Source organism: Camelina sativa, chromosome 4, assembly GCF_030686135.1.
Source record: "Camelina sativa cultivar CO46 ecotype springtype chromosome 4, ASM3068613v1".
In the NCBI taxonomy this organism is placed as follows: Eukaryota; Viridiplantae; Streptophyta; class Magnoliopsida; order Brassicales; family Brassicaceae; genus Camelina; species Camelina sativa.
Genome location: NC_141883.1, coordinates 30,273,520 through 30,295,123, shown reverse-complemented (window position 1 = coordinate 30,295,123; position 21,604 = coordinate 30,273,520). Strand labels below are relative to the sequence as shown.

Below are 21,604 nucleotides of genomic sequence, written 5' to 3'. Positions count from 1 at the left end.
TCCCAAAAATACCACTAAAATATATATTTTTTTCCAAAAATACCACATAATTAAACTAAAGTTCTAATACTAGTAAAAACTAATTTCTAAATTCTAAATACTAAAACCTATCCATAAAAACTATACCCTAAAACTAAATGTGTCAACCCAAACCTAAAAAAAAAAAATTCTATATCCTTAAAAATCAATTTTTGTGTTTGTGGTAATTTTGGAAAAAAAAACTACAATGTGGTATATTTGGAAAAAAACTTTTTTAGTGCTATTTAAAGGAATTTATCTATTCTAAAAGCTTAATTTTCATGATCATCAACTATCACTATATAATATAATCAGTTATTTGGTCATGCTTTCATTTCTCCTTATTATATAATCAATTATCACTATATAAGCCTATTTTTATTTTTATATGGATTGTGTTTAATTCAATACTCACACATTTTGTCCAGCAACTTGTTTGATTCACTCCATTTCAATCGCATTCTTCTTCTTCTTCTTCACCGTTAATTATTACTACAGTCACACAATAACCAAACTTAGATTTTTATTTTTCCATTTTCATTGATTTTTTCCATTAAAAAAAAAAAAAAAAAAAAAAAACTAACCGATAAATTCAAAATTCGCCATTCCCTCACTTTCCCAAAATTGGAAAATTTAGGGTTTCAATTTCAACGAACGCGATCGCATCGCCCAGAAATTTTCAAATTTCCAACTCATTTCGTCTTGTTTGAGAGCGAGACACCAATTTTTATTTTTCATTCCCCCAAATTGGATTAGAGACGATGAGCGATATAACCGGTGTGAGTGAAGTCAAAGGCGGTTCTGACGCCGCCCGGATCTCGGAGGTGAAATCGTGGCTCAGTTCGAAGGCGCCGGTAACGAAGTCCCCAATTCCGAGTATACTCACCGGAGCATTACCCAGGTTGGTTATAATCGCCACCGTGTCTCAAGCTAAGCCACCATTGTCGCCAAGGATCGTCGTCTAAAAGCTTCAGAGTACCGTGCTCAAGGTACTTGCTTGTAAGACTGGAGTGGAGGAGAAAAGCACACAAGGACTCCAGTGCTCTTCTTGACTATACAGGGAAAGCGATACTGAGGCTAACGTATTTGAGCTTTCTGCAAACACGAGGATGGTTAATCCAGTTCGAGGAGTAGTCTGGATATGGTGATGGAAGCAGTTGAAGACAATGCTGATGCTATAGTACCGTTAGAAAATAAAGCAAGGTGGGTTGCTGTGATACGCTATTTCTGGTATTCCTGGTCTGTTTAGTTTTCTTGCAACGACCACAAGAAAAAAAGAACTGAGAGATTGAATGTTTCTCTGTAGCATTGAATCTCCTTTTGACTTGGATTAAGCTGTCCCTGAGATGGAATATATAGCTGAGATTCAACTTCATCAGCCCCTACAAATGTGGGTAAGAGATTTGCTTTTTGACACTTCTTGAAAATATAATTGTGTACATCTTTGGCTTTCTGCATGGTTCATGACAAGAAGCTCATGAGCTATGTTACGTAGATGTGGTCTTTCTGTATTGTGTGTGTGCTTGTGTTGTCCTGTTAATTGTAGCCATCTGAAAATCCATCACTGGTTTGTTGACTACGCTTTAGGTTTAATCCTCTCTCACACTTGTGACTTTTGACCAGGTGAATCAACTAGAGAAGGATGGAGATGTTGTTGCTCAGGCACAGGCAATTGCGTCACTTGAAGCTTTGAAACAACACTCATTTTCCATTGTGAATGCGCTCAACAGTATTCTCACTGACTCCAAGGTTTTGTCCGTCTCTAGTGTACTTCTTTCAAATACCAGTTTTCAGATGTAAGTTCTTTTCTCCAACATATTATTGTGACATATATAGGTTTTCTGGAGAATACGCATTGGCTAAAACAGCATCACAGGTATGATTAAACTTGTTCAATCTAATATTTCAAAGTGACAAAGACGTATAATTATCAAAATTTTAACTAGATTTTTTTGAGATTGCAAAAGGCACTGCTTTAAAAGTATAAGATCAGGAACTTTAATGTGCACTTGTTTATGTTTTTAGAGGAACAGAACACGGTGAATTAATGATTCACCTGAAATTTTATCAGAATTAATGATTCATCTACTAGATTGCAGAAAGAATGAGTGGAGGAATTTGTTTTCTCTGATCTCTATATTCCTATCATCAATCTTCGATTCATCTTAATCCCATTTATTCCTTGCATGTTTAACAGACTTTCATGAGTTGTATGTCTATTGGTTTAAACTGCATGCTATGCCATCTTTCAACTTATTTTTGTGAACTTCACCTTTCTAAAGGTCTCATGCACTGCTTTTTGTGTCCTTTGAAACAAATCTTACTGCAAATGTTGAGTTAAGCTCATTTCTATTTTTAACAGGAGACTGACTGGGCGGGTTTGCAACATCTAATAAAGTTTTATAATAGTAGAAGATTTTATGCAGAGATTGGACTCCCCAAGTGAGATTGGTGCCTTTTAATATTTATACATCTCTTTGGTAACCCGCGGGAGATTTCTCATTAAACTGATGTTCTCCTTTCAGGCCGAATGACTTCCGTGATTTCCCAGAATATTTTGTGCTTGAGGTAATGATTTAAGGTAGGCTATGAGCTTGATATAGTGTCACGAATTGATCTCAGCTGTTAGCTGGAGATGCTATGACATGTCCTTTCGATATGACACAAAACTGTTACTGCTCTGCTTAGTATATAAATTGGGTTTCTCCTGAAAAAAATTAGGCAACTAATTACTATGTCATGGTGGAATAGAACACAAATGAATGTTGAGCCAATGAAAATAATGAGCTTAAGTTCGCAAATATCCCAAAGCTCCTTTCGTGTTCAGTTTTTTAGGAAAATTTCGTTCTGCAGAGAGGGTTTGATTTATTGTTTCTCTTCCTAGCCTGCTTACCTCCGGGGGTTTCCATGGTTATTCCTCTGAAACTATGGTTTGTAACAGTTAGCTCTTCTGTTTCACTCGTGGCATTTTTGGTTATTGTTAGGTTGAATCTATTTTTTCTCTTGAACTTTGGACTTTGTTATAGAACGTCTCCGTAGGAACATTTGGATTGGATCTCCTGTGTCATATCTATCATTCTTGTTGCAGTAGTAGTAGCATGCGACATTCCTGACTGTTTTATCTAAATTCATTGTTATTTGCTTTGTCTTAGGCCATTCCACATGCCATTGCAAGAGTTAGGGGAGCTGAGGGGAAAAGCCCTCGAGAAGCTGTTGAATTTATCTTACAGCTTCTAAAGGTATACATCTTCATAGTATTTTATCATGTACTAATGAGGGTAAATTTTGTGAAACTTTCGTAGCTTACTGATATAGCCTTCTTATAAAAGCGGCTAGTCTTTATTGCGCTGCAGTGATTTCTATCATCTATGAAACGTTAGGTTTATGCTTGTTTTCAGTCCATATTATCATCTTTATTGATTTCGCCATTTCTCCTTTATCATTATAGTACAATGACAACAGTGGGAATCCGTATTCTGATGTATTCTGGCTTGCTGTGCTTGTTTGGTGGTCTCGAATTCTGTCAACAGGTCTGTAATTGTTATCATGTTAAGGCTACTCTACTATTTATTAGCTAATTTTTATTTTGGTCTTTTCCTGCTGACGTTATGATGGGTAGAAAATCCCCTTCAAAAGTTTATCAACAAAAAAAAAAATCGTACTTGACAAGACAAGATTTAGTACTTAACTCATCTATTATATTAGCTGTAAATATCTTTATTGACATCTCATGCTTTTATGAAAAAAAATGAAAATGTTTGGTCTTGGAGGATGAAGGTGGTTACAGAAAAAAAGTGGAGCTCTGTTTTATTCCTATTCAGTTCATATGCAAAGATGTGAATTTAAGAGCTTCAATATACCAGCATACAGGCTTTCTATAAAATCGTTCTGAATTCTGAAACTGGTGTTTTCGAACAGCCCGCAAATAGGGAATACGGTGACATCTTTCTGCCCCCTGAGCTCTTTAAGAGCAAGACGCTTGTTAAGCTGACACTGGGAAGAAAAATTGATCTTGGGAAAATTCCTCCGGATTTGTCTCTTCCAGCGCTTAAGAGTCTCTGCATCAATTCAATCTTTTTTGAATCTGAGGATCTGTGTTACGTGCTTCTTCCTGGCTGTCCGGTGCTAGAGGAGTTGGTTGTCCGGGGTTACTCTGAAGGATACCCATACTGCATATCGAGTGGGACCATGAAGAAACTGTCGTTTCAGTACGATTGTGAGGTTGCAGTTGAGACCATGAATAGTATGTCATTTGAAGCCCCAAGTCTTGTGTCCCTCGACTACTCCGATTATGCCTTGGCTGAGTACGAACAAGTTAACTTGGAGTCCCTAGTCGAAGCTAGGCTCGATCTGCGTTATTCTGAAAGGGCCAAGGAGCCGGATATAACTGGTCTGTTTATAGGGATAAGCAACATTGAGACCCTGCATCTATCTCCCGGTTTTACTGATGTAAGTTCCCCCAAACTTTGTTTTTCCTTAAAAACGTTAAAGGGCGTGGGACATTCTCTAAGTGTGTGTGTGTGTGTGTTTGCAGGTGATTTCCCGATGTGTTTCTCTAAGTGTGTGTGTGTGTGTGTTTGCAGGTGATTTCCCGATGTGTTAAACGTGGACTATTTCTACTGGTGTTCAACAAACTGGTGAGCTTGTATTTTGGGAGTAAGAATAAACGAGGTTGGAAAGTGCTGCCATATCTGCTTAAGCAATCTCCAAAACTTGAAACTCTAATCATCCAGGTATGTATATCATTTGCAGAAACCCATGAAAGAATATATCTAGAGAGAGACGGACGGACTTAGTCGTTGATCCTTTACACGCATCTTCTTGATTCTTCTCCAGGGTTTGGATGGTTACGCAGGCGATGTTACCATGCGTCCATTCCGTGTTGCATGTTCTTGGTTATGGAGGAACTGCTAAAGAGTTGGAACACTTGAAGAGTATTATTGTGGAATCGAAATGCCTTGAACTGGTGCAAGTGGAGGTTGCACAAGGTATTGCGGTGCGGTGGATGATGCCATTCTGTCGCAAATCTATAGGGATCTAAAGACGCATCTTGGAGTTTCATCAAAGTGCAAAATATCAGAGTTGCTTATTTCATGTGCAATTATTCTGTGTAACATTAAACTCATAAATTGCTTCTTGCGGGTATATATCATTTAGCAAAACCCTCTGAATATATATATATATATATATATATATATATAGATAGAGAGAGAGAGAGAGAGAGAGAGAGAGACGAACTTAGTCATTGATCCTTTACATGCATCTTCTTTATTGATGCTTCTCCAGGGTTTGGATGGTTTCAGGGACGATGTGACCATGAGTCTATATTAATTGAAGGTGTTGCGGGTTAATATGGTTACGGAGGAACTGCTAAAGAGTTGGAACAAATGAAGAGTATCATTGGAGAATCGGGATGCCTTGAACTGGTGCGAGTGAAGGTTGCACAAGGTGTTGTAGTGAACCTTTTTCTTTGTAATTCATCTTTTGTGAAGCATAATTTCGGGAGATTTTGTGTCTAATATTTTAAAAATAAAATTAATTTCATATTTTAAAAAAACCATTCCTAAAAACAACAATTTTTTTTTTTTAGCATCTTGCTTAAACTGAAACAGAGATGACATAGTCATTTTAAGACATACACATCTAGCGAAGAGATGAGTTAGAAAGAATCTTATATTATTGATAGATTAAGGATCATATGTACACGACTTTGTGTCCAACTCGTTTGATAAGGCCGCGATGCTTCAGTCGAATACGTCTCAAAAGCTGTTCTAACAAGTCTAACTCGTCCTGGAGATCTTCTTCATAAAGAGCTTGGAGTTGTTTAGGATCAGCATTTACAACCGCTGAAAAAAACAAGGACACATACATTTTGTAATTAACAACAACAACAATAACAACAAAAGAAATCCGTTTTCACTTGTTTTTAATTAATCTTGGTTTAAAAAGTTCTTACGGGGTGGAGGTTTTAGCCCTTTGTATTCAATGATGAGATGTAACGCACGTATCATTCTATTACCTGCAAATATACAACATATCAGACAAAGAGTACGTCCAAATATTTATAACTCCCAAAAAAAAGGGTGTAGTATTCAAAATTATTTGCGGCTTACGCATTGCGACTTTTCATCCTTGAACAGGTATCACCCAGGGGGCCGAATAAACAAGTGTAGTATTCTATATCTCTTCCGCGAGTTATCTTCCATCTATAAAGCCACGAGTCGATATCACGAGTAGATACTGTAGTGAATTGAGGGTCAACACAAGTATGAGGAGGTAGCAGTTGGATCTCTATCTCGTGCATTTCCCTCAGGTTCTCAAGACAATCATTGATTTTGTCCTTAACCTGCGGCGTCATCACATATCACAACAACAACAAACAAGAAAATAAAAAAGTCAACAGGAAGAAGTAACAACAATCTTTTTTAAAGAGAGCGAGAGACTACATGATCCCAGCAAAAAAAAAAACTTCTTACAAGTTTGTCTAAAACTTTTGTACGCTCACTCATTCTGTTTACCAAAATTGTTAGCCGCTGCGCTGCGCAAAGATCTTGATCACTCAAATAACCCTAATTAAATATACCAGAGCATCTTTTTAAAAAAATATAAATCTTTTTGGAAGACGATGACTAGGGGTGTCATCGTCGATGACACAGTGCCTTAGCCATTATTGGGCCAGAATAATTAAGCCCATTAGTATTTAATTTTCGGATGTTTCATGCCCAGTAGTATAGCGACGGTGTTTAGATAAAACACTGCCGTATTAAGGTATACTTTGCCTACCTTAATAAAACGCTGTCGTTCATTTATAGAAGTAAAACTTTATACATTTTGAATTTAAGAATCATAGACTTTTTTTTTTTTTTTTTGTAAAAACTTGAACCAACTCCTAGCAAGCTGAAACAGGATTGATTATAATAGATAATTGTTCTATCATATAGTTAGTCTAATTTCAGGAACATTAGCAGACGAAGCTATGTTTTCGAACATCATGAAGGTTTGAATATGAACACTTACTGGTATAACCAGGAGAATTCATGGGTGTGGAGTATTACAAACATATTTGCTATCATAGCTCTTTTTATTGTCAGTTAAACATTGTTCCACGTTTTGTCGCTGCAGGCAGCTGAGTTTGCGCGTACCTTGGCTTATAACCAGTCACTTGTGTAACGACTTATACAAGAGTGATGAAGTCGTTTTCTTTGTTAGACAATGCATATTCGCAATTCATGTCTTTTCAGGTTACCGTTTAGATCACTGATGGAGGTTGTAAAGGTGTATCCTTTGAGAGCATGCTCTGTTGGAAAACCCTGACGATTCAAGGATTAGAGCGTTTAATAGCTTTCTCATCACGGAGAAGAGGTGATATTGACATTACTTTTCATTTTTCTACTAGATGATAATATTTCAAACTTTGAAATAGCTGGAGAAGTGTGCTTTTTTTAATTACCACGCCTTTCATAGTCTGATTTGTGCTTTTTGTTTATTGTTTCAGGAAGAATGAATAAATGTACATTTCCCTACAGAAGGGCCTGAGATAGAGAGAAGTCAGTATGTTTTTATGGCTGGATGACCTGTTTTTCTAGCTTTACTGTTTTTTTTTTTTAACATACTGACTTGTTAAAAAGGTCTAGGACCACATTTTCGGCGTCAACTTTTTTTTAACAAGTCAACTTTGGAGTCTTTTTTGATTTTTTCGAAGTCAGGTGTCTCTGTCTCACACCTGTATGAAAACAATGTGGAATAAGTCAAATGAAGCAAGACTTCTTAATTACTAAATATCCTTTCTCCCCCAATTGCTTCAGAACTCTAATAAAATAAAAGAGTAGTTTCCACTGAACCATCCTCAGATTTTCACAAGAGCAAGTCATGAACTTGTGAAAGATGAATATTTCGTTTCGTCCTTGAATGATTGATCAATTACTATATTTCAGTGTTGAGATGGGTTGGTGGTGGAGGAAGAAGAAGTCAATAGAGGCCGCTAAAAAGCAGACGTTGGTCCATGAGAACGGCAAGGTGTTGTTAGAAAAGCTCATTGAATATTGCAACGGAAAATCCAATCCAATCAAAATCTTTTCTGCCTCTCAGATCCTTGATGCAACCGACAACTTCAGCCACAGTAAAGTTCGTACCCCGCTTAATCGCTACAATCGCTACAAATGTTACAGAGGTATGCTGGAAGACCGCCTCGTGCTTGTCAAGTTATGGGTAGAAGAGGATTGTCACGGCAGTGGAAAGGCTTGCTGTGACATAGCAATATCATCAATGGTTAGTGGTCACAAGAATTTCCTCAAGCTGTTAGGATGCTGTCTTGAGTTTCCTTATCCAGTTCTAGTCTATGAATATGCAGAGAGTATAATATGCAGACCACAAAATGGATCAAAATATTTATTTGATGTGAGTTTACCATGGGATGTGAGAATGAAGATTGCGAAGGAGGTCGCAGACGCTTTAACATACCTTCACACTGCATTCTCAAAGAGTATCATCCACAAAGATATAATACCGTGTAAGATCTTCTTGGATGAGAAAGGGACAGCTAAGCTTACTGAGTTCGACAACTCTGTTTTGATTCCAGAAGGAGAAAAGTTTGTTGAAGATGTTATAGAGGGAACATTTGGGTACCTTGATCACATCTATATGAATACTGGGAGAGTAACAGAGAATACTGATGTCTATGGCTTTGGAGCATTCATGCTTACTCTTTTGACCGCAATGAACCCGAGTCTTGTTGACAAACTATAAAAGGATTGTCCTATCAAGTTAATTGAAGACGACAGGTTTGTTGAGATTATTGATCCAGAGGTGTTGGAAAGCTGCAAGGAACAAGAGCTATTGCAAATAAAAGCTATCCTCATATTTTCACTGAGATGCATTGGCTGTGTAGGAGAAGTTCCAAAAATGATTGAAGTTGGCAAAGAACTTAAGAGGATGCTTGTTCAAGCCAAAACCAAATTGCATTAAGCAGTAAGCTTTTCTTTATACATCACACTATATAAGACTTTTTATCTTCCACATAGATTTGGATCTCCCAAACCATTCTTGAAGAAAAAAACACTCAAAGCTTTTTACAAGTAGTTCATACTACATAAAGATTTTAACTTAGGTTCTTATACATATGCAACATCTAGCGATCGCTCTATCAGTTTAATCTCTTTTGCTACTTCGATCATCTTCGGTCCAAAACTTAAGTATTTATAATATATAGTTTCTCATCACTCCTAGAGAAGTTGTGGATTGTAAAAATCCTTCCTTAATAAAATAAGTAATTATTTTAATTCATTAAATTTTTCTTTGGCTTTTTATTGACAATAAATAAATATCTGTATTAGAAATTTAATGATGTAAATTACAATTTACATAAGTGATATTTAATTCTCACTAGTGTAAATTAACATCAGTTTTTATTGATGTAAATTTGTATCATTTTAAAAAGTGATTTTGATAAAAATTAATAGATTCATCAATTATCTAAATGATGTGAATTTATAATTTATATCATTTTTTCAAAAAAATGATACAAATGAATAAAGGTTAAATCAATTTTATTTAATTGATGCCAAATTAGTTAATTAAAATATCACCTAAATAACTGATGCTAAATCATATATATTTGTTTCATTTTTAAATAAGTAATTTTAAGTAACATTAGTTATTAAAATCATGTCATTACTAGTCTTGCCTTGGTTATAACCATGCGCTTATCACAAGCTATATAATGCCAATCAAACCCCTTTTTCAGCATTTCTTCCTATATAATAAATAAAAAAAACGGTTTTAACATAGTTTTTATCAAAATGGAATGAAAAGTAATAGTAATTTAACTACCTGTTCAAAAATATCATTGCAATATAAATCTCATTGCAATACACTATTAAATTGGTTTAGTTTTTGTACAAAAGTTGCCTAATAGGCTTGGAATTGAATTACAAAAGCTTTTAATGGTGTGAGTGTGACTCATATGGGAAAAATACGCAAGAGACAACCGTATAGGTTTGTGGATTATTTTATTTTTAAAATAAGCTCTCTTCTAAGATTCTTCTTTAATTGGTTAAGTGAAGCTATTTAGTGACACAGAGGCATAGATGCTCCAGAAATCAAAATGGATTTTGGGAAAGAGGCACAAAAAGCTCTAGTTGAAAGTGATTGGCTATGAGAAAGATAAATATCATAGATTGGTGGCCGATTTGTATTGTGATGAGGTTTTTGTTCAGGAAGAAATGCTGAAAGGAGGCTTTGCATGGCATTACATACATCATGATAAGCATGGTACATTAGCACATGCAAGATTAGTAAAAAATCTTTACATTTTGCAAATCTAAATTTTGAGAACTAACTGTTTTTTTTCTGCGTCGGTGGCAAAAAGAGGCAAGAGACAAAAAAAAAAGGTTTGTGGGCTTCACAACATCCATAGGAACCATGGGACTGGAGACAAAAGAATAGGCGTGTGTAGAAAGTTTTTCTGGAAAGATCTTATTCTGTAGATCAACTAGAGGGTCTTTTGAAATCTTTCCCTTAGGACAAAGCTTGTGAATGCAAATGTGTGTAACCAAGAAACAAAGGGGTGAATGATATAAATATATCAAACAAACCTCTTCTCCAATGGATCTTTCCATAAGCATGTATTTTGGGAGCCTATTGTTATTGGAGAGGTGATTTTTAAATCCATATGGAATTGTAAATTCTAAAAATCAAAACACATGGATTTTGAAATAACATGTTTTATCCTTGGATTTGAATCCTTCTCTTTTACACTTTCAAATCCATTCAAATCCATTTAAAACATAATGTGGATTTTGAAATCCAAAAACAAATCATTAAATGAATAACATGCGATTTTAACAAGTATTTGTAAATCATAGAACAAATAACACATAATTTTGATAAGTATTTTAAAATCAATGATTGAATAACACTTGATTTTTGTTTGGATTTCCAAATACATTCAAATCATAGAACCAATAGCCCCTAAGATCACTAAGTTCATTTAATAAAACAAAGGGTTTACTTCTTTATGGCTTCTTTATGATACATAAAAACAGAGTATCTCTGTAATTGTACAGAAAGCTCTCCACATTATCGTTGCTTGTATCGGCGAATTCTCTAAGCAACAGCCGTAAATTCATAGCAACACGCATACTACTTCCTTTTTTTAACTTGGTCTCCCAATCATCACTCAACTAAACCCCACACTTCCCGAAGAAGCTTGTATCTTGCATTTGAAGTTGTTGAGCCAGCTGTAAAGTCACTCCCCTTGTCAACGATCGATGAAAGAGGCGAGTCCAGTTCCTCAAGCTCCTCGTCGCTCGTGTATCCTTTTCTCTGTATCATAGATACGTTCCTTGACAGTTTTCCTGCAGCCTCAGCAACTTTTTCTGCTATATCCATGGTCGATGGAGGCATGTAAGAAATAGAGGAAGCTCCATAAGGGAAGCTTGTTTCTGAGAGCTTCCCATCACCAATGCTCTGAAATATAACAAACAATGATATTAACAGCCTTACTTACTGGATATGAGTACACATAGATTCCAGCAAACTTTGATATATTTGTACCTCCGCAGCATTGAGCTCTTCTAGGACTGCACCAGGTACATGATCTGGACAGAACTCATCAGGTGTGAAGTTGCAGAGTATTCTTTTGATGAGTGGAAGACTGATCGATGGGCACATCTGTTTGTAAAACCAATAAATCAAGGACAAACAAAGAAACAAAGGGGACTGAGATAGATATATCAAACAAACCTCTTCTCTAATGGATCTTTCCATAAGCATGTCTTTTGGAAGCATAAGAAGATCACTAAGTTCATTTAGTAAAACAAAGGGTTTACTTTCTGCGTGATCATCTTCGCTTTCTTTTGCCGAAGAATCATCAGAATTCATGCCGAACATTTCAGTGAGACATCTTGACCAATTGCCAATCTGCAAGGGAACCATTTCATCAGTGGATTAGTCAACATTACAAACTTTAAAATGTCCATAAGAATGCGAACTCTGTTTTGTGTTGGTTACCGCGTTTTTAAGTTGTGCCCCTGATCCAAAGCTCAAGTCTCCAGCAGGAATAGGCAGAACTTTGGAATCAAGAATAGGATCAGAGACGGGATCGGTTGGAATCTGATGCTCTGACTCTCGCAGAATAGCATTGAACATGGCTACATCAAATCTACCGATACACTTATCCATAACCTGTTTAAAGAACAATAAGAATATGATTTTGTTGTCTTGACTTTGCTTGGATTAAAGCAAATGAAAAATCTGATTACCATTCTAGCCAATACAGGTAAGCAACCGCATTCATGTCCCGCACCTCGCATAGGACAAAGCCGTTGCAGAGCATCTCGGAAAGCATTTTTCCATAGGCTTATCGAAAAGGTCCCTTGGTTCTGATCACCCAAGGAAGGTCCCGTCATTTTCCCATTTGATTTACTGGCTGATGAGTCGTTTTCAGGGGATTGCATATGAGGAGTAAAGACCTTAAAGACATGAGAAGAAGGAAAAAAAGTGAGATGCTACACAAACTAACTAAGAAACTCAAGTTTAGTTACATTTGGTCTATAACTATATATACCTGCCACCAAACAGACTCCACGATTCTAGAGAATACCCAAAACTCGATTTTCTCGAGTGCAGTAGTAAATGTCTCAGTTTCTTGCCAATCCTCCAAAAGCTGTTGGAAACCATTCTTCCATCTCAGGTTTGTTTTCTTGCCTGAATCACCATTTGATTCAGAGATGCGTGTAATGCGAGACGTACCAAAAGCTTGCGAAATTATCTGCCTTAGAGCTATGATGTTTGATAACCAGAAGGTCAACCTAACAAATGAGAACCAAGAGAAAACATTTGCTTAGATCACAACTGAGAAGAAATCAAGAACCTGAAAGGTCACTCACATTTCAAATATAGTATCCCTACCTCGAAACATCATTCCCACAAGATTTAGCAACCAAAACAAGACCAGAAACAGAGTTTCTAGCAATCGTAGCACGCTTTCCCTGAGTAAAATGCTTACAGGCATGGACGTAGATTCTAGAAATACGCCGAGCAGGAGTATGAAGCTTGTGTGCAGAGCTGCAATGGTCAGGCACAACAGAATAGAGCGAAATCTCAAGTGCAGCAACTTCTCTAAGCTCCTCTTCTAGTTTCTCGATCCTCGTCTCTAGATGCTCAATCTTGTCCTCAAAGTTCCCACCACTATTCTCTGTAACATCAGCAGCCTCGTTCTCACTTTCAGCACTAAGAGCACCGTTCGAAGCATCTTCCCAGACATCAGCATTGTTACCTTCTCGAGCATCTGTATCGATTTCCTTAGCATCTTTACAATCTTGTTCATCAACATCTTTCTCCAAATCACAAACCGATCCACTTGTTTTGTCCACAACTCTGCTAGAATCTGATTCCTGATGAGCCACTGCAGAGGCAATGGCGCCGCCGTTATTATCATCCAAGTAACGAACATCTACTGACTCGTAAGCCTCAGAGCGATCTGATTGTGTGGTTGAATCACTTGCTACTGTAGAGATAGTACTAGACACTTCCTTAGCGTCCAAGTCCTTGAGTTTCTCTTGTTCTGACAATCTTTTCTGGCTATTCGTCTTCTGCAGCTTTTGATCTTTTCTTACACTCTTGGTAGATCGCTTAGACTGGACATTGTTAGCTGTTCTTGCCTTCATCATGAAACTCGTCTTATACTTTTATGCAGCCAAGGCAATATTCAACTCCCCCAAGCGAGAAAACTATCCAAGAAGATTTGTGTAACCCTACAGAAAAGAAAAAATCAGTGATAATCCTCAAACAGTAATGATCTTTAGATTTTGGTTGAGCAAGATGAGCAAATAGATTTTAAAAAAAAACACAACTAGATAAGATATATTCCTGTTACTGAAAACGATAACAAATAATGGAGTAGGAAAATGACATAATTGGTACTTGCTACGTTTTGTCTGATTCTACAGTATCATTTTGGGGTCCCAGCATATGGGTGCATTCACATAGGCATGTTACAAGAATGGTTAAATTTTGTATGAGTTACAGTAATGATTGAACTAACTAGATATGATAAAAACTCAGGAACTGAAATTTCTAAGGTGTCCCAAAAATATATAAGTTGCAGAGAGTGATAGAGAGAAACAAAGCATGAAACAACCATGAGGACTAGGAAAAGAAAAGAAGATTACCTGAAAAGGTAGGTCCAGAAGAAACAGAACACCCAAAAGAACAAGAAGAAGCAGATTGTGAGAAAGTGGTGTGTTTCACATCGAAATCATTACGAAACCCATTTTTGCTTGTCTTTCTCTTCAAGACCGGTTGCTTTAATCTTCTCAGAGTGAAGTCTACTCTCAGATTTGCGTCACTGACCTGTCTTTATCTTTGCGTCACTAAGATTACCTGTCTTCTATCTGTAATCCATATAATAAATAAAGAAAGCTACTTTACTTACTCTCTCTCACTCTCTATGTCTCTTTCACTATGGGAAGATCCGAATGCGGGATGTTATGGATGGTGAATATATTTAAATATAGAAAAGAACATGGATCGTGTTCGGTACGGACTGTAATCGTGGTCGTGTGATTCATGGAAGTTTGTGTCGGTGGCTCGAGTGTTTACCGGGAATAGCCGGTTTACATTACCAGAATAAAAGAAAAAGTAGCTTCTCTTTTATAAATGACCGTTGTGTCCTTTTTTTTTTCCTTTCGTCCAAAAACATTTGACTGACACCGACCGACACCGACATCAAATTACAAACGACTACGAGTGCTCATATGTTTCCTGAATTTGAAATTTACGATAGAGAACATCTAATGTACAGAGGAAAATAAGATAAGAGGACAAAGGTTTTTCACATGGCTTGACACTGGTGGACACTTCTTGGGTCCTCAAGCGAAGAGACCATGTGAAGTGATGGCGTTTTCCAAAGCCTAATCGTTTCTGTTACAGAATCATACTCTCGGGAGACACACATACACAGCGAGAATGAATAAATTACCACAATAGCCATCCCGATGTAAAAAAGCAAACAACAAGTAAAGCTATTATTACTTGCTGAATTACCAACCATGAAGTATGCGAGCAAGAGGGTACTGAGTTTGTTAAATCCTAGGCTCTATCATTGTTTAATTCGTCATGCATGAAACCAGAGGAAGAGATGAAACATCACAGCTTGCTATAGAGCCGACACAGCACTAGAGTTCTATATCCTTAAAAGAGAAGATTATCAAGCAACATTAAAGGAAACTAATCAGAAGATCTGGGAAGCAAGACTACTCAAAAATGGCACCAGTCAATAGAACGTTCTCTAATTGTCTACCCCTGCAGAGATTCGAGATAAGCCCTCATGTTGTCTACCCCTAATCAATCTGAACCTGAGTGAAATTTTCATTGATTCCAGCTCGAGACTTATCTTAATATATAATTGATCAACCTTCTCATGCTATACTTAACTCAGTATTTGCAAAAAGGCTCACATTTCAGTATCCACACAGCTAATACAATGAGCAACAACTGTTAGCCATTACTGAACTATTCAAACATCCAACACTGATGCAATGAGCAGTAAAATCCTAATTAACCTTAATCGATGAAACTGAAATCTAGTGTGCTGAACCTACCAATGGTTGACACCATGAGAACTCCACTTTAACCACTTCAAAGACTACAAGACTCAATGCGCACGCTGCACAAAACTATAATCGCATAGCATGACGAAATTCATTCCCTAGACAGAGCTATACTAAATGAGCCTTCTCGAAGTATGATATATCTACAAAACAGAGGAACAATTCATTCTCTAGACAGAGCTATACTATCCGCTTCTGACTACGAACTACTACAGCAAATGGCAAGTCAACTAATGTCAACTAGCTAGCTAAAGAGATTCAGAACCGACTAATTTCAACTAGCTATCTAACCATTATGCACTTCACAGAGTGCAATTAGCAAACCGAACATAAACAAGCCATAACCTTTAGGAAGAGAACCACACAACGTCAAGCAAACCATTCACCTTTAAACTATTCATCCAACAAACGGAGCAATCAATAGTCGAATCAAATCATCTGAGAAACGAGTAAAATCAAAAGTGACCAAATTTGAGAAATGTCATAAGAAGTAGAGAATGAAGGCAATTGCGTCTAAACAGTTAAAAAAGAACACTTATTTCATCATTATCGACAAAAACAAAGGAGAATCGAAACAAAAGTTCAAGGGCCAAACCAAACCCTAACTCTCCAGTCTTCGTGATCGTCATCAAACGGGTAAAAAAAAAAAAAAGAACTCTTCAAATCCCCCTGGGAACTAAGACATACCCAAATCAAGCATTCCGGTGATGCTTTAATCGGACGAATCTCCAGCGGTGGCGAGCTTCTCCATCTCAAGGCGCTCTAAAGCTTTCTGATGAGCCCAAGTCTCGATTGAAAGATCAGGTTTCGCATTGAGCCCGACGCCGAGGATAACAATTGTGAGGAAGCTCGTGATGTAACAAGGTAGCTCCCAATCTTCCCATTTTCTCGACTGTCCTGGTGCCGGAGGAGTCCGGTTCATAAAGTAACCCTTGGGTCTTTCCTCGTGACCTGGTGTCGCCCACCGACTCGGACCGGCGGATGTAGATCCAGACCTGGAGAAGATCCGATTCCGTAGCGTCTTCGCTGCGACGGTCAAGGACTGCGTCGACGGCATCGCTTTGGTTCCGATATTTTTGTTATAAGCAAAAAGGAAATACTCAGATTTGTCAAGTTTCCACCTATATACGACCTACAAAAAGGTCTAATTCGAACCGAACCAAACCGAGAAATTTAGTTTGGTTGTCAAATTGTGTTGGTTTAATTGGAAATTATATGTTGGTTTCAATTTCGATTATCCGGTTTGATTCGGTATTCTCACTTTATATACGGTTTGGCTTTAAAAAATGTTCTGTTCGATCGATATCGGTTCTGTTCGGTTATTATTTGGGTGACTAGACGGTTTACGAAGATTGGCTTATATTCAATCTACGACATCGTATTGCCAGAGTAACATATCAAATCTTCATATACTTCTCTTTTAAGGGAAACATTCTGAATTCTGGTAAATATATATAGAAAGGCCATGAACAGAGAGACCTGAAACAATCATAACCATTTTCTTCTACCTCTAATTCAACAATCGAGACTTTAGAGAGATATACTAACTCTTATATATATACACAAGCATGTCAAAGTGTTTCCAACTTTAGAGCTCCATTTTCACCTGATTTGGGAAATCTTGGTGATGATCTTCTTCTCTTCCCCATTCCGGCTGATGGTAGCCATCGTAAGACCATTGTTGCAGCTGATGATAAGACTCTCCATTGAAGCTACCATCTATAAGAGAGCCGCTCTGCAAAAGGGATTTGGATTTTCAATCATCAACTCAATTCGTAAAACATATCAGCTTCACTTAGAGATGACTAATTTTAACATCCTAGATTCTCTATCTATCTAGTCAACAAGCCAGCTCTCTTGTACTGTAATTTATCCTAACTGAACAAGGTTTTTAATGAGTAGGGCATGGTTCTTAAATGGTGCACAAGCTGCAACAGAAGAAGGTCATTTAATAAGAAGTTATTTGCAGACAAACAAAAGTTTGATTATTTGATTAGTAGATAGGTGAAACTTGAAGCAACAATAACTTTAAGACTGAGACCCACAGAAAAATAATTGTGCAAGGATATAAAAAAAGACAGTATCATAGACCACAGAGCAAAGGTGGTCCGTGTTTCTGACTACTTTTTTTTCCCTCTGTATGATATAATTGAGAGGACTAATGAGTCCTTTCAATATACTTTTTTGAATCCTTGATCTCTCTGTTTGTACTACATTTCTGTAAGGTCTGTGTATTTATTTCCCCCACGTTGTTCTTCTTCTTTAAGCCTAGTCTAGAATAGGGTTGATTAATGTTGGATCAATAAATATCCAAAAGTTTCTCTTTTTGTGATACAACTAAAAAGGTTACTTACAGAAACATTATCCCTATGGTTTAAACGAGCTACATGGTCAAAGGGAAGTCTCTGTCTAGTCAATATTAAACTGAAGGGTTTTATTGTAGAAGAAGATCACATGCAACATTAATTTTTCCTATGTGATTAGTTGATTGATACTTACTTCTGAAGCCAATATGGTGTCGAGATTGAAGTCAGTTCTGGGGTTTACTGCAGCAAGTCGCATAGATAGCATCTGAAAAGAAGAACAGCAGTTATGTGACATTGTGGCACTAATCACACATTGCTTAGCTTATTACTTTTAATTGCAGTTAACAACAAAAAGTTCTACCTCCACTTGACGCTGTAAAGACTGCACATGGTTAATGATTTCATCCAGAACCAATGCAGTTCCCTGAATCTGCAGGCCAAGCTTTCTGGTAAGTCAAGACCATAAAGAAGAACAAGCCACAACTTTAGAAGCAAAGAATTCCTACGCAGCTATATCTTTATTAGAATTCTTAAGTAATTTTAAGCCATAAAAAATCTACAAGTTAGTCCTACCATGTAAAACGTAAACGGCTTTTATAATCTCAACAACTCTACTAGTTTGCCAGAGCAAACATCTCTCGTTTAGAAACATGAATTCCAGAAATTATCAAAGATTTCATGAACAAACAATCAAGCCCCAGAGCCCCACAGATTTGACAAACTCTTAAAGAGTTGTCACCTATCATCATCTCCTTCCACCAATAATTGCTGCTAAATTCCAAGATATCTATCGATTAGTTAGCTGTCGGCAGGAGTGTCACATCATGTTTCCAACCAATTAGGTAATGTGGGACTCAAAGCATATAACAATATTAGTGAGGATACTACACTCCTCACCCTCTTTCTACTTGATAGATACCAAACTTCTTAGAGACGATACTACACTCCTCACCCTCCATTGCAAGCCTGCAACTTTTGCCACTTATTATCGAAAGATGGACCCCAAAACCCAGTCTGACCTTGATCTATCCACCAAAATCTGTCCCCTCAACCCATAACCTCAAGGGAACAGTCCAGCTAGCATTCCCACATCATAAATCCATTATAGTCATTTATGGAGTAAGCTTCAAGCTCAATGAATACACTTTGGGAAGACGAAACAATAATCTATTGAACAATGTCACATCACTTCCGTATTACTACTACTACTTAACCTAAATGGTTGTGACCCGTGAGATATTCTTCCCCACACGAAAATAAAGTTAAGATATTCAAGAAACTGAAATTACCAAACTAGTGGTTTTGGTCTTTTGACACACCACAAAAAAATTTCCTTTTCATATAAGCGGAACTTAGCACTACAATATTATTAAAGTGAAAAGGATTTAACCTCTTATCAAACCACATCTTCAAATTCACTTTTTTGGGGGTTGGTCTAATAAAGAAAGATTCTGTCTTTAATCACAAATGAAGATGTAATTATTGATTAAAAAGGTCACTAATCTAAAGACAAACCTTATCACAGCCTGGGACCAGTTCCTGTAGCAGCTTCATTCGTGCGTTTATCTTCTCTCTTCTTGCCTATAATCAAGAAGAGTTTAATGATTAATTAACGTAGCCACTAATTAAAAAAACTAATATAACAACAACCATGCTTTACTTGTGAGAAATGTAAATTACTTACTCGCTCTGCTAAGCTATGGTTATCAGTAGCTTGACCACGACGAGCTCTAACGTGAACATACGGCAACTTGTCTGCCTCAACGGAGCTCTTCGTCTTCTTCATCGAGCTTTTAGCCTAGAAATTAATGAAATAAGGAGTTAGAAACTATCTCGTTATTGGATCAAAGTGTTTTTGATTTTGAGCAATTTGGTAGTATCACCTTCTTCTCGCGTTCTTTCCTCTTGTTGTGTTTCGAATTCTGATTCTCCGAAATTGAATCAGTCTCAGCAGGCTCGGCCTTGACTCCTCCGTCCAGATTCGCGCTAGAGCTCGGAGTATCGCCAGAGGAGATATATCCGTTTTGCTCAGTAGCAATCACCGAGAAACGAGCGGCGCGGTCCAAGAGAAGGGAGTTGGAAGGAAAAGTCAAAGTCGCGAAAGGGTCATGAGGAGGAGCGATATTATCTCCGGCGAGTTTGGTAATGTTGGCCTCCTGAGAAGACGATGAATCCGTGAAATGGAGAAGCTCCATGGCTTGAGTCACAGGCATCTCGAGCAAAGCCGTGAAAGAGCCGCCGGTATTCTCCGGGGGCATCGTCGTCACCAATTGGCGGAATTCGTCGCTGAAATTGAGCGATTCAAGTCCGGTCACCGGTCCAACGCCGGATCTAGCTCCGAACCCTTGGGTCAGATCCATAATCGGAAAAAAATAAAGCTTTAACCGGAAATAACCGAATTGAAATCCAGAGAAAAACCAGAACCGACCGACTTGATCAACTCGTTCGAGTTAAGAAAATTCGCAAAATCGTTCGACTCGGAAAATTCGCAAAATTGAGAAAGAAAAGATGGGGAATTTTAAGTTCGTAAAGCTTCCTGAAGAAAGAAAAGTCTTCTTCTTCTTCGTAAGAGTGTGTGAAGGAGGTAAAAAGATTTACAGAAGAGCCATTTGGAGTGGGACGAAAGCAACGTTAGCTGTGGAGTGCGTCTCTGTTTGTTAAATAAAAGCCACCATTTTTATAGAGAGAGAGACAGAAAATAATACTCTCATTTATGAGACGATGAGAGAGAGAAGGACGCTTTGATTGGATCGCAACCGTTATGGCCTTATGGGCCTTTTGGGCTTCGTTCGGTTATACAGTAAAACCTCAATATAAATTAATAAACTCGGAATCGCAATATTTTATTAATTTATAGAGATTTTAATTTATCAAAAATTTTATATAAAATTTTATAAAAAAAATATTATTTTATTAATTTATTGAATTATGTCATTTTTTACCCCAGTCCAGTTTAAAACCAAAAAAATTATTAATTTATAACAAGTATTAATTTATATAGGTTCTACTGTATATTTTTTCTTTATGTTTTGGGTCAAGGTCGTTTGTTCACCCTTGAAATAATAAACCCAACAATGGAATATGTGACTCCCCTCGTGTTTATTTACAGAAGTGCCCATACGAATAGAAGGATTAGAACAGAACAGAAGTGGCTTCTTTTTCTTTTCAAAATGCATCTTTGTGTGTGGTTTACTTTGTCGGTTGGTTAATGGTTTTCTCTGACACAATCCACTCTTCCCTCCTTTAATTTGAATAAATATTCTCAACAGAATTCAAATTCATAGCTCCAAAACTAGACACATATGATCCCTCCACCTTTAGTAATAAGATTATACAATAGAGTTCCATTATCTTCAAATTAATCTTAAACATGTTTTAAACTTTTTTTTAATTACAGCTATATCTTGTAAAAAGTAAAATAATTATAGATCTGGTAGGACTGTACAATTTTTTCATGGCTCAAGCCTCAAAGTGTCCTATATGAGTTAAAAGATTTTAAGCATTTAAAGATACCTACTTTTATTTTTATTTTATGTTTTTTCTTCAATGATCATATGATTGGTGATTACTGTACCATTCTCCACTAATATACAACTGCAAATTAATTTTTTCTCAATGGTTGATATATCTTTTCCGGATTTTTATTTCTTAGTGGTACTAATATATTGT

The 21,604-nt window shown here is 37.0% G+C and overlaps 4 protein-coding genes and 2 pseudogenes across 9 annotated transcripts; 2 read left to right on the top strand and 4 right to left on the bottom strand.

Annotated features, from left to right (window-relative positions):
* Positions 1-638: 638 nt before the first annotated feature.
* On the top strand, positions 639-5,575 carry LOC104782736 (F-box/LRR-repeat protein At3g60040-like; annotated as a pseudogene). Its single transcript, XR_015597653.1, has 12 exons — positions 639-1,221; positions 1,325-1,412; positions 1,642-1,767; positions 1,855-1,894; positions 2,381-2,460; positions 2,544-2,599; positions 3,171-3,257; positions 3,467-3,548; positions 3,937-4,467; positions 4,602-4,751; positions 4,855-5,160; positions 5,305-5,575. The product of XR_015597653.1 is annotated as an F-box/LRR-repeat protein At3g60040-like (transcript).
* A 137-nt stretch (positions 5,576-5,712) lies between these two features.
* LOC147946345 (uncharacterized) lies at positions 5,713-6,560 on the bottom strand. The gene is made up of 4 exons (XM_087509586.1): positions 6,495-6,560; positions 6,132-6,364; positions 5,975-6,030; positions 5,713-5,864 (listed from the first exon to the last, which is right to left on the bottom strand). The coding sequence occupies exons 1-4, from the start codon at positions 6,525-6,527 to the stop codon at positions 5,713-5,715; spliced, it is 474 nt and encodes a 157-aa protein (XP_087365712.1). The 5' UTR covers positions 6,528-6,560.
* A 1,240-nt stretch (positions 6,561-7,800) lies between these two features.
* Positions 7,801-10,757, top strand: LOC104782734 (serine/threonine-protein kinase ZRK4 pseudogene; annotated as a pseudogene). The gene is made up of 4 exons (XR_015597652.1): positions 7,801-8,985; positions 9,921-10,011; positions 10,096-10,287; positions 10,385-10,757. The product of XR_015597652.1 is annotated as a serine/threonine-protein kinase ZRK4 pseudogene (transcript).
* Positions 10,758-10,896: 139 nt separating this feature from the next.
* LOC104782733 (uncharacterized) lies at positions 10,897-15,621 on the bottom strand. Of its 2 annotated transcripts, XM_010507743.3 has the most exons (8): positions 14,190-15,621; positions 12,928-13,772; positions 12,584-12,827; positions 12,279-12,488; positions 12,028-12,201; positions 11,761-11,937; positions 11,572-11,688; positions 10,897-11,484 (listed from the first exon to the last, which is right to left on the bottom strand). In XM_010507743.3, exons 2-8 carry the CDS (start codon positions 13,686-13,688, stop codon positions 11,191-11,193), a joined length of 1,977 nt encoding a protein of 658 aa, XP_010506045.1. In that variant the 5' UTR covers positions 13,689-13,772; positions 14,190-15,621; the 3' UTR covers positions 10,897-11,190. The 2 variants fall into 2 exon arrangements, with proteins under 2 accessions (XP_010506045.1, XP_019100573.1); XM_019245028.2 differs by lacking the exon at positions 14,190-15,621 and having other exon boundaries at positions 12,928-14,187.
* Positions 15,622-16,150: 529 nt separating this feature from the next.
* LOC104782730 (uncharacterized) lies at positions 16,151-16,736 on the bottom strand. Its single transcript, XM_010507742.3, has one exon. The coding sequence runs from the start codon at positions 16,684-16,686 to the stop codon at positions 16,342-16,344; it is 345 nt and encodes a 114-aa protein (XP_010506044.1). The 5' UTR covers positions 16,687-16,736; the 3' UTR covers positions 16,151-16,341.
* Positions 16,737-17,010: 274 nt separating this feature from the next.
* On the bottom strand, positions 17,011-20,726 carry LOC104782729 (transcription factor bHLH48). Of its 3 annotated transcripts, none has more exons than XM_010507741.2 (6): positions 19,819-20,726; positions 19,620-19,733; positions 19,451-19,516; positions 18,297-18,365; positions 18,129-18,200; positions 17,011-17,364 (listed from the first exon to the last, which is right to left on the bottom strand). In XM_010507741.2, exons 1-6 carry the CDS (start codon positions 20,293-20,295, stop codon positions 17,218-17,220), a joined length of 945 nt encoding a protein of 314 aa, XP_010506043.1. In that variant the 5' UTR covers positions 20,296-20,726; the 3' UTR covers positions 17,011-17,217. The 3 variants fall into 3 exon arrangements, with proteins under 3 accessions (XP_010506043.1, XP_087367219.1, XP_087367220.1); XM_087511093.1 differs by having other exon boundaries at positions 18,297-18,359; XM_087511094.1 differs by lacking the exons at positions 17,011-17,364; positions 18,129-18,200; positions 18,297-18,365 and having other exon boundaries at positions 19,221-19,516.
* Positions 20,727-21,604: the final 878 nt, after the last annotated feature.

What these genes read in the sequence shown, in the direction of transcription:
- LOC147946345 (XM_087509586.1), bottom strand. Translation starts at nt 6,527, where the DNA reads ATGAGTGAGCGTACAAAAGTTTTAGACAAACTT. An exon ending in CAAAAGTTTTAGACAAACTT is followed by an intron (nt 6,365 to 6,494) that starts GTAAGAAGTTTT and finishes ATGACGCCGCAG; the next exon opens with GTTAAGGACAAAATCAATGA. An exon ending in AGGATGAAAAGTCGCAATGC is followed by an intron (nt 6,031 to 6,131) that starts GTAAGCCGCAAA and finishes TGCAGGTAATAG; the next exon opens with AATGATACGTGCGTTACATC.
- LOC104782733 (XM_010507743.3), bottom strand. Translation starts at nt 13,688, where the DNA reads ATGATGAAGGCAAGAACAGCTAACAATGTCCAGTCTAAGCGATCTACC. An exon ending in TGTGGGAATGATGTTTCGAG is followed by an intron (nt 12,828 to 12,927) that starts GTAGGGATACTA and finishes CTCATTTGTTAG; the next exon opens with GTTGACCTTCTGGTTATCAA. An exon ending in TACCTGTATTGGCTAGAATG is followed by an intron (nt 12,202 to 12,278) that starts GTAATCAGATTT and finishes TTCTTTAAACAG; the next exon opens with GTTATGGATAAGTGTATCGG.
- LOC104782730 (XM_010507742.3), bottom strand. Translation starts at nt 16,686, where the DNA reads ATGCCGTCGACGCAGTCCTTGACCGTCGCAGCGAAGACGCTACGGAAT.
- LOC104782729 (XM_010507741.2), bottom strand. Translation starts at nt 20,295, where the DNA reads ATGGATCTGACCCAAGGGTTCGGAGCTAGATCCGGCGTTGGACCGGTG. An exon ending in GGAAAGAACGCGAGAAGAAG is followed by an intron (nt 19,734 to 19,818) that starts GTGATACTACCA and finishes ATTAATTTCTAG; the next exon opens with GCTAAAAGCTCGATGAAGAA. An exon ending in ACCATAGCTTAGCAGAGCGA is followed by an intron (nt 19,517 to 19,619) that starts GTAAGTAATTTA and finishes TCTTGATTATAG; the next exon opens with GCAAGAAGAGAGAAGATAAA.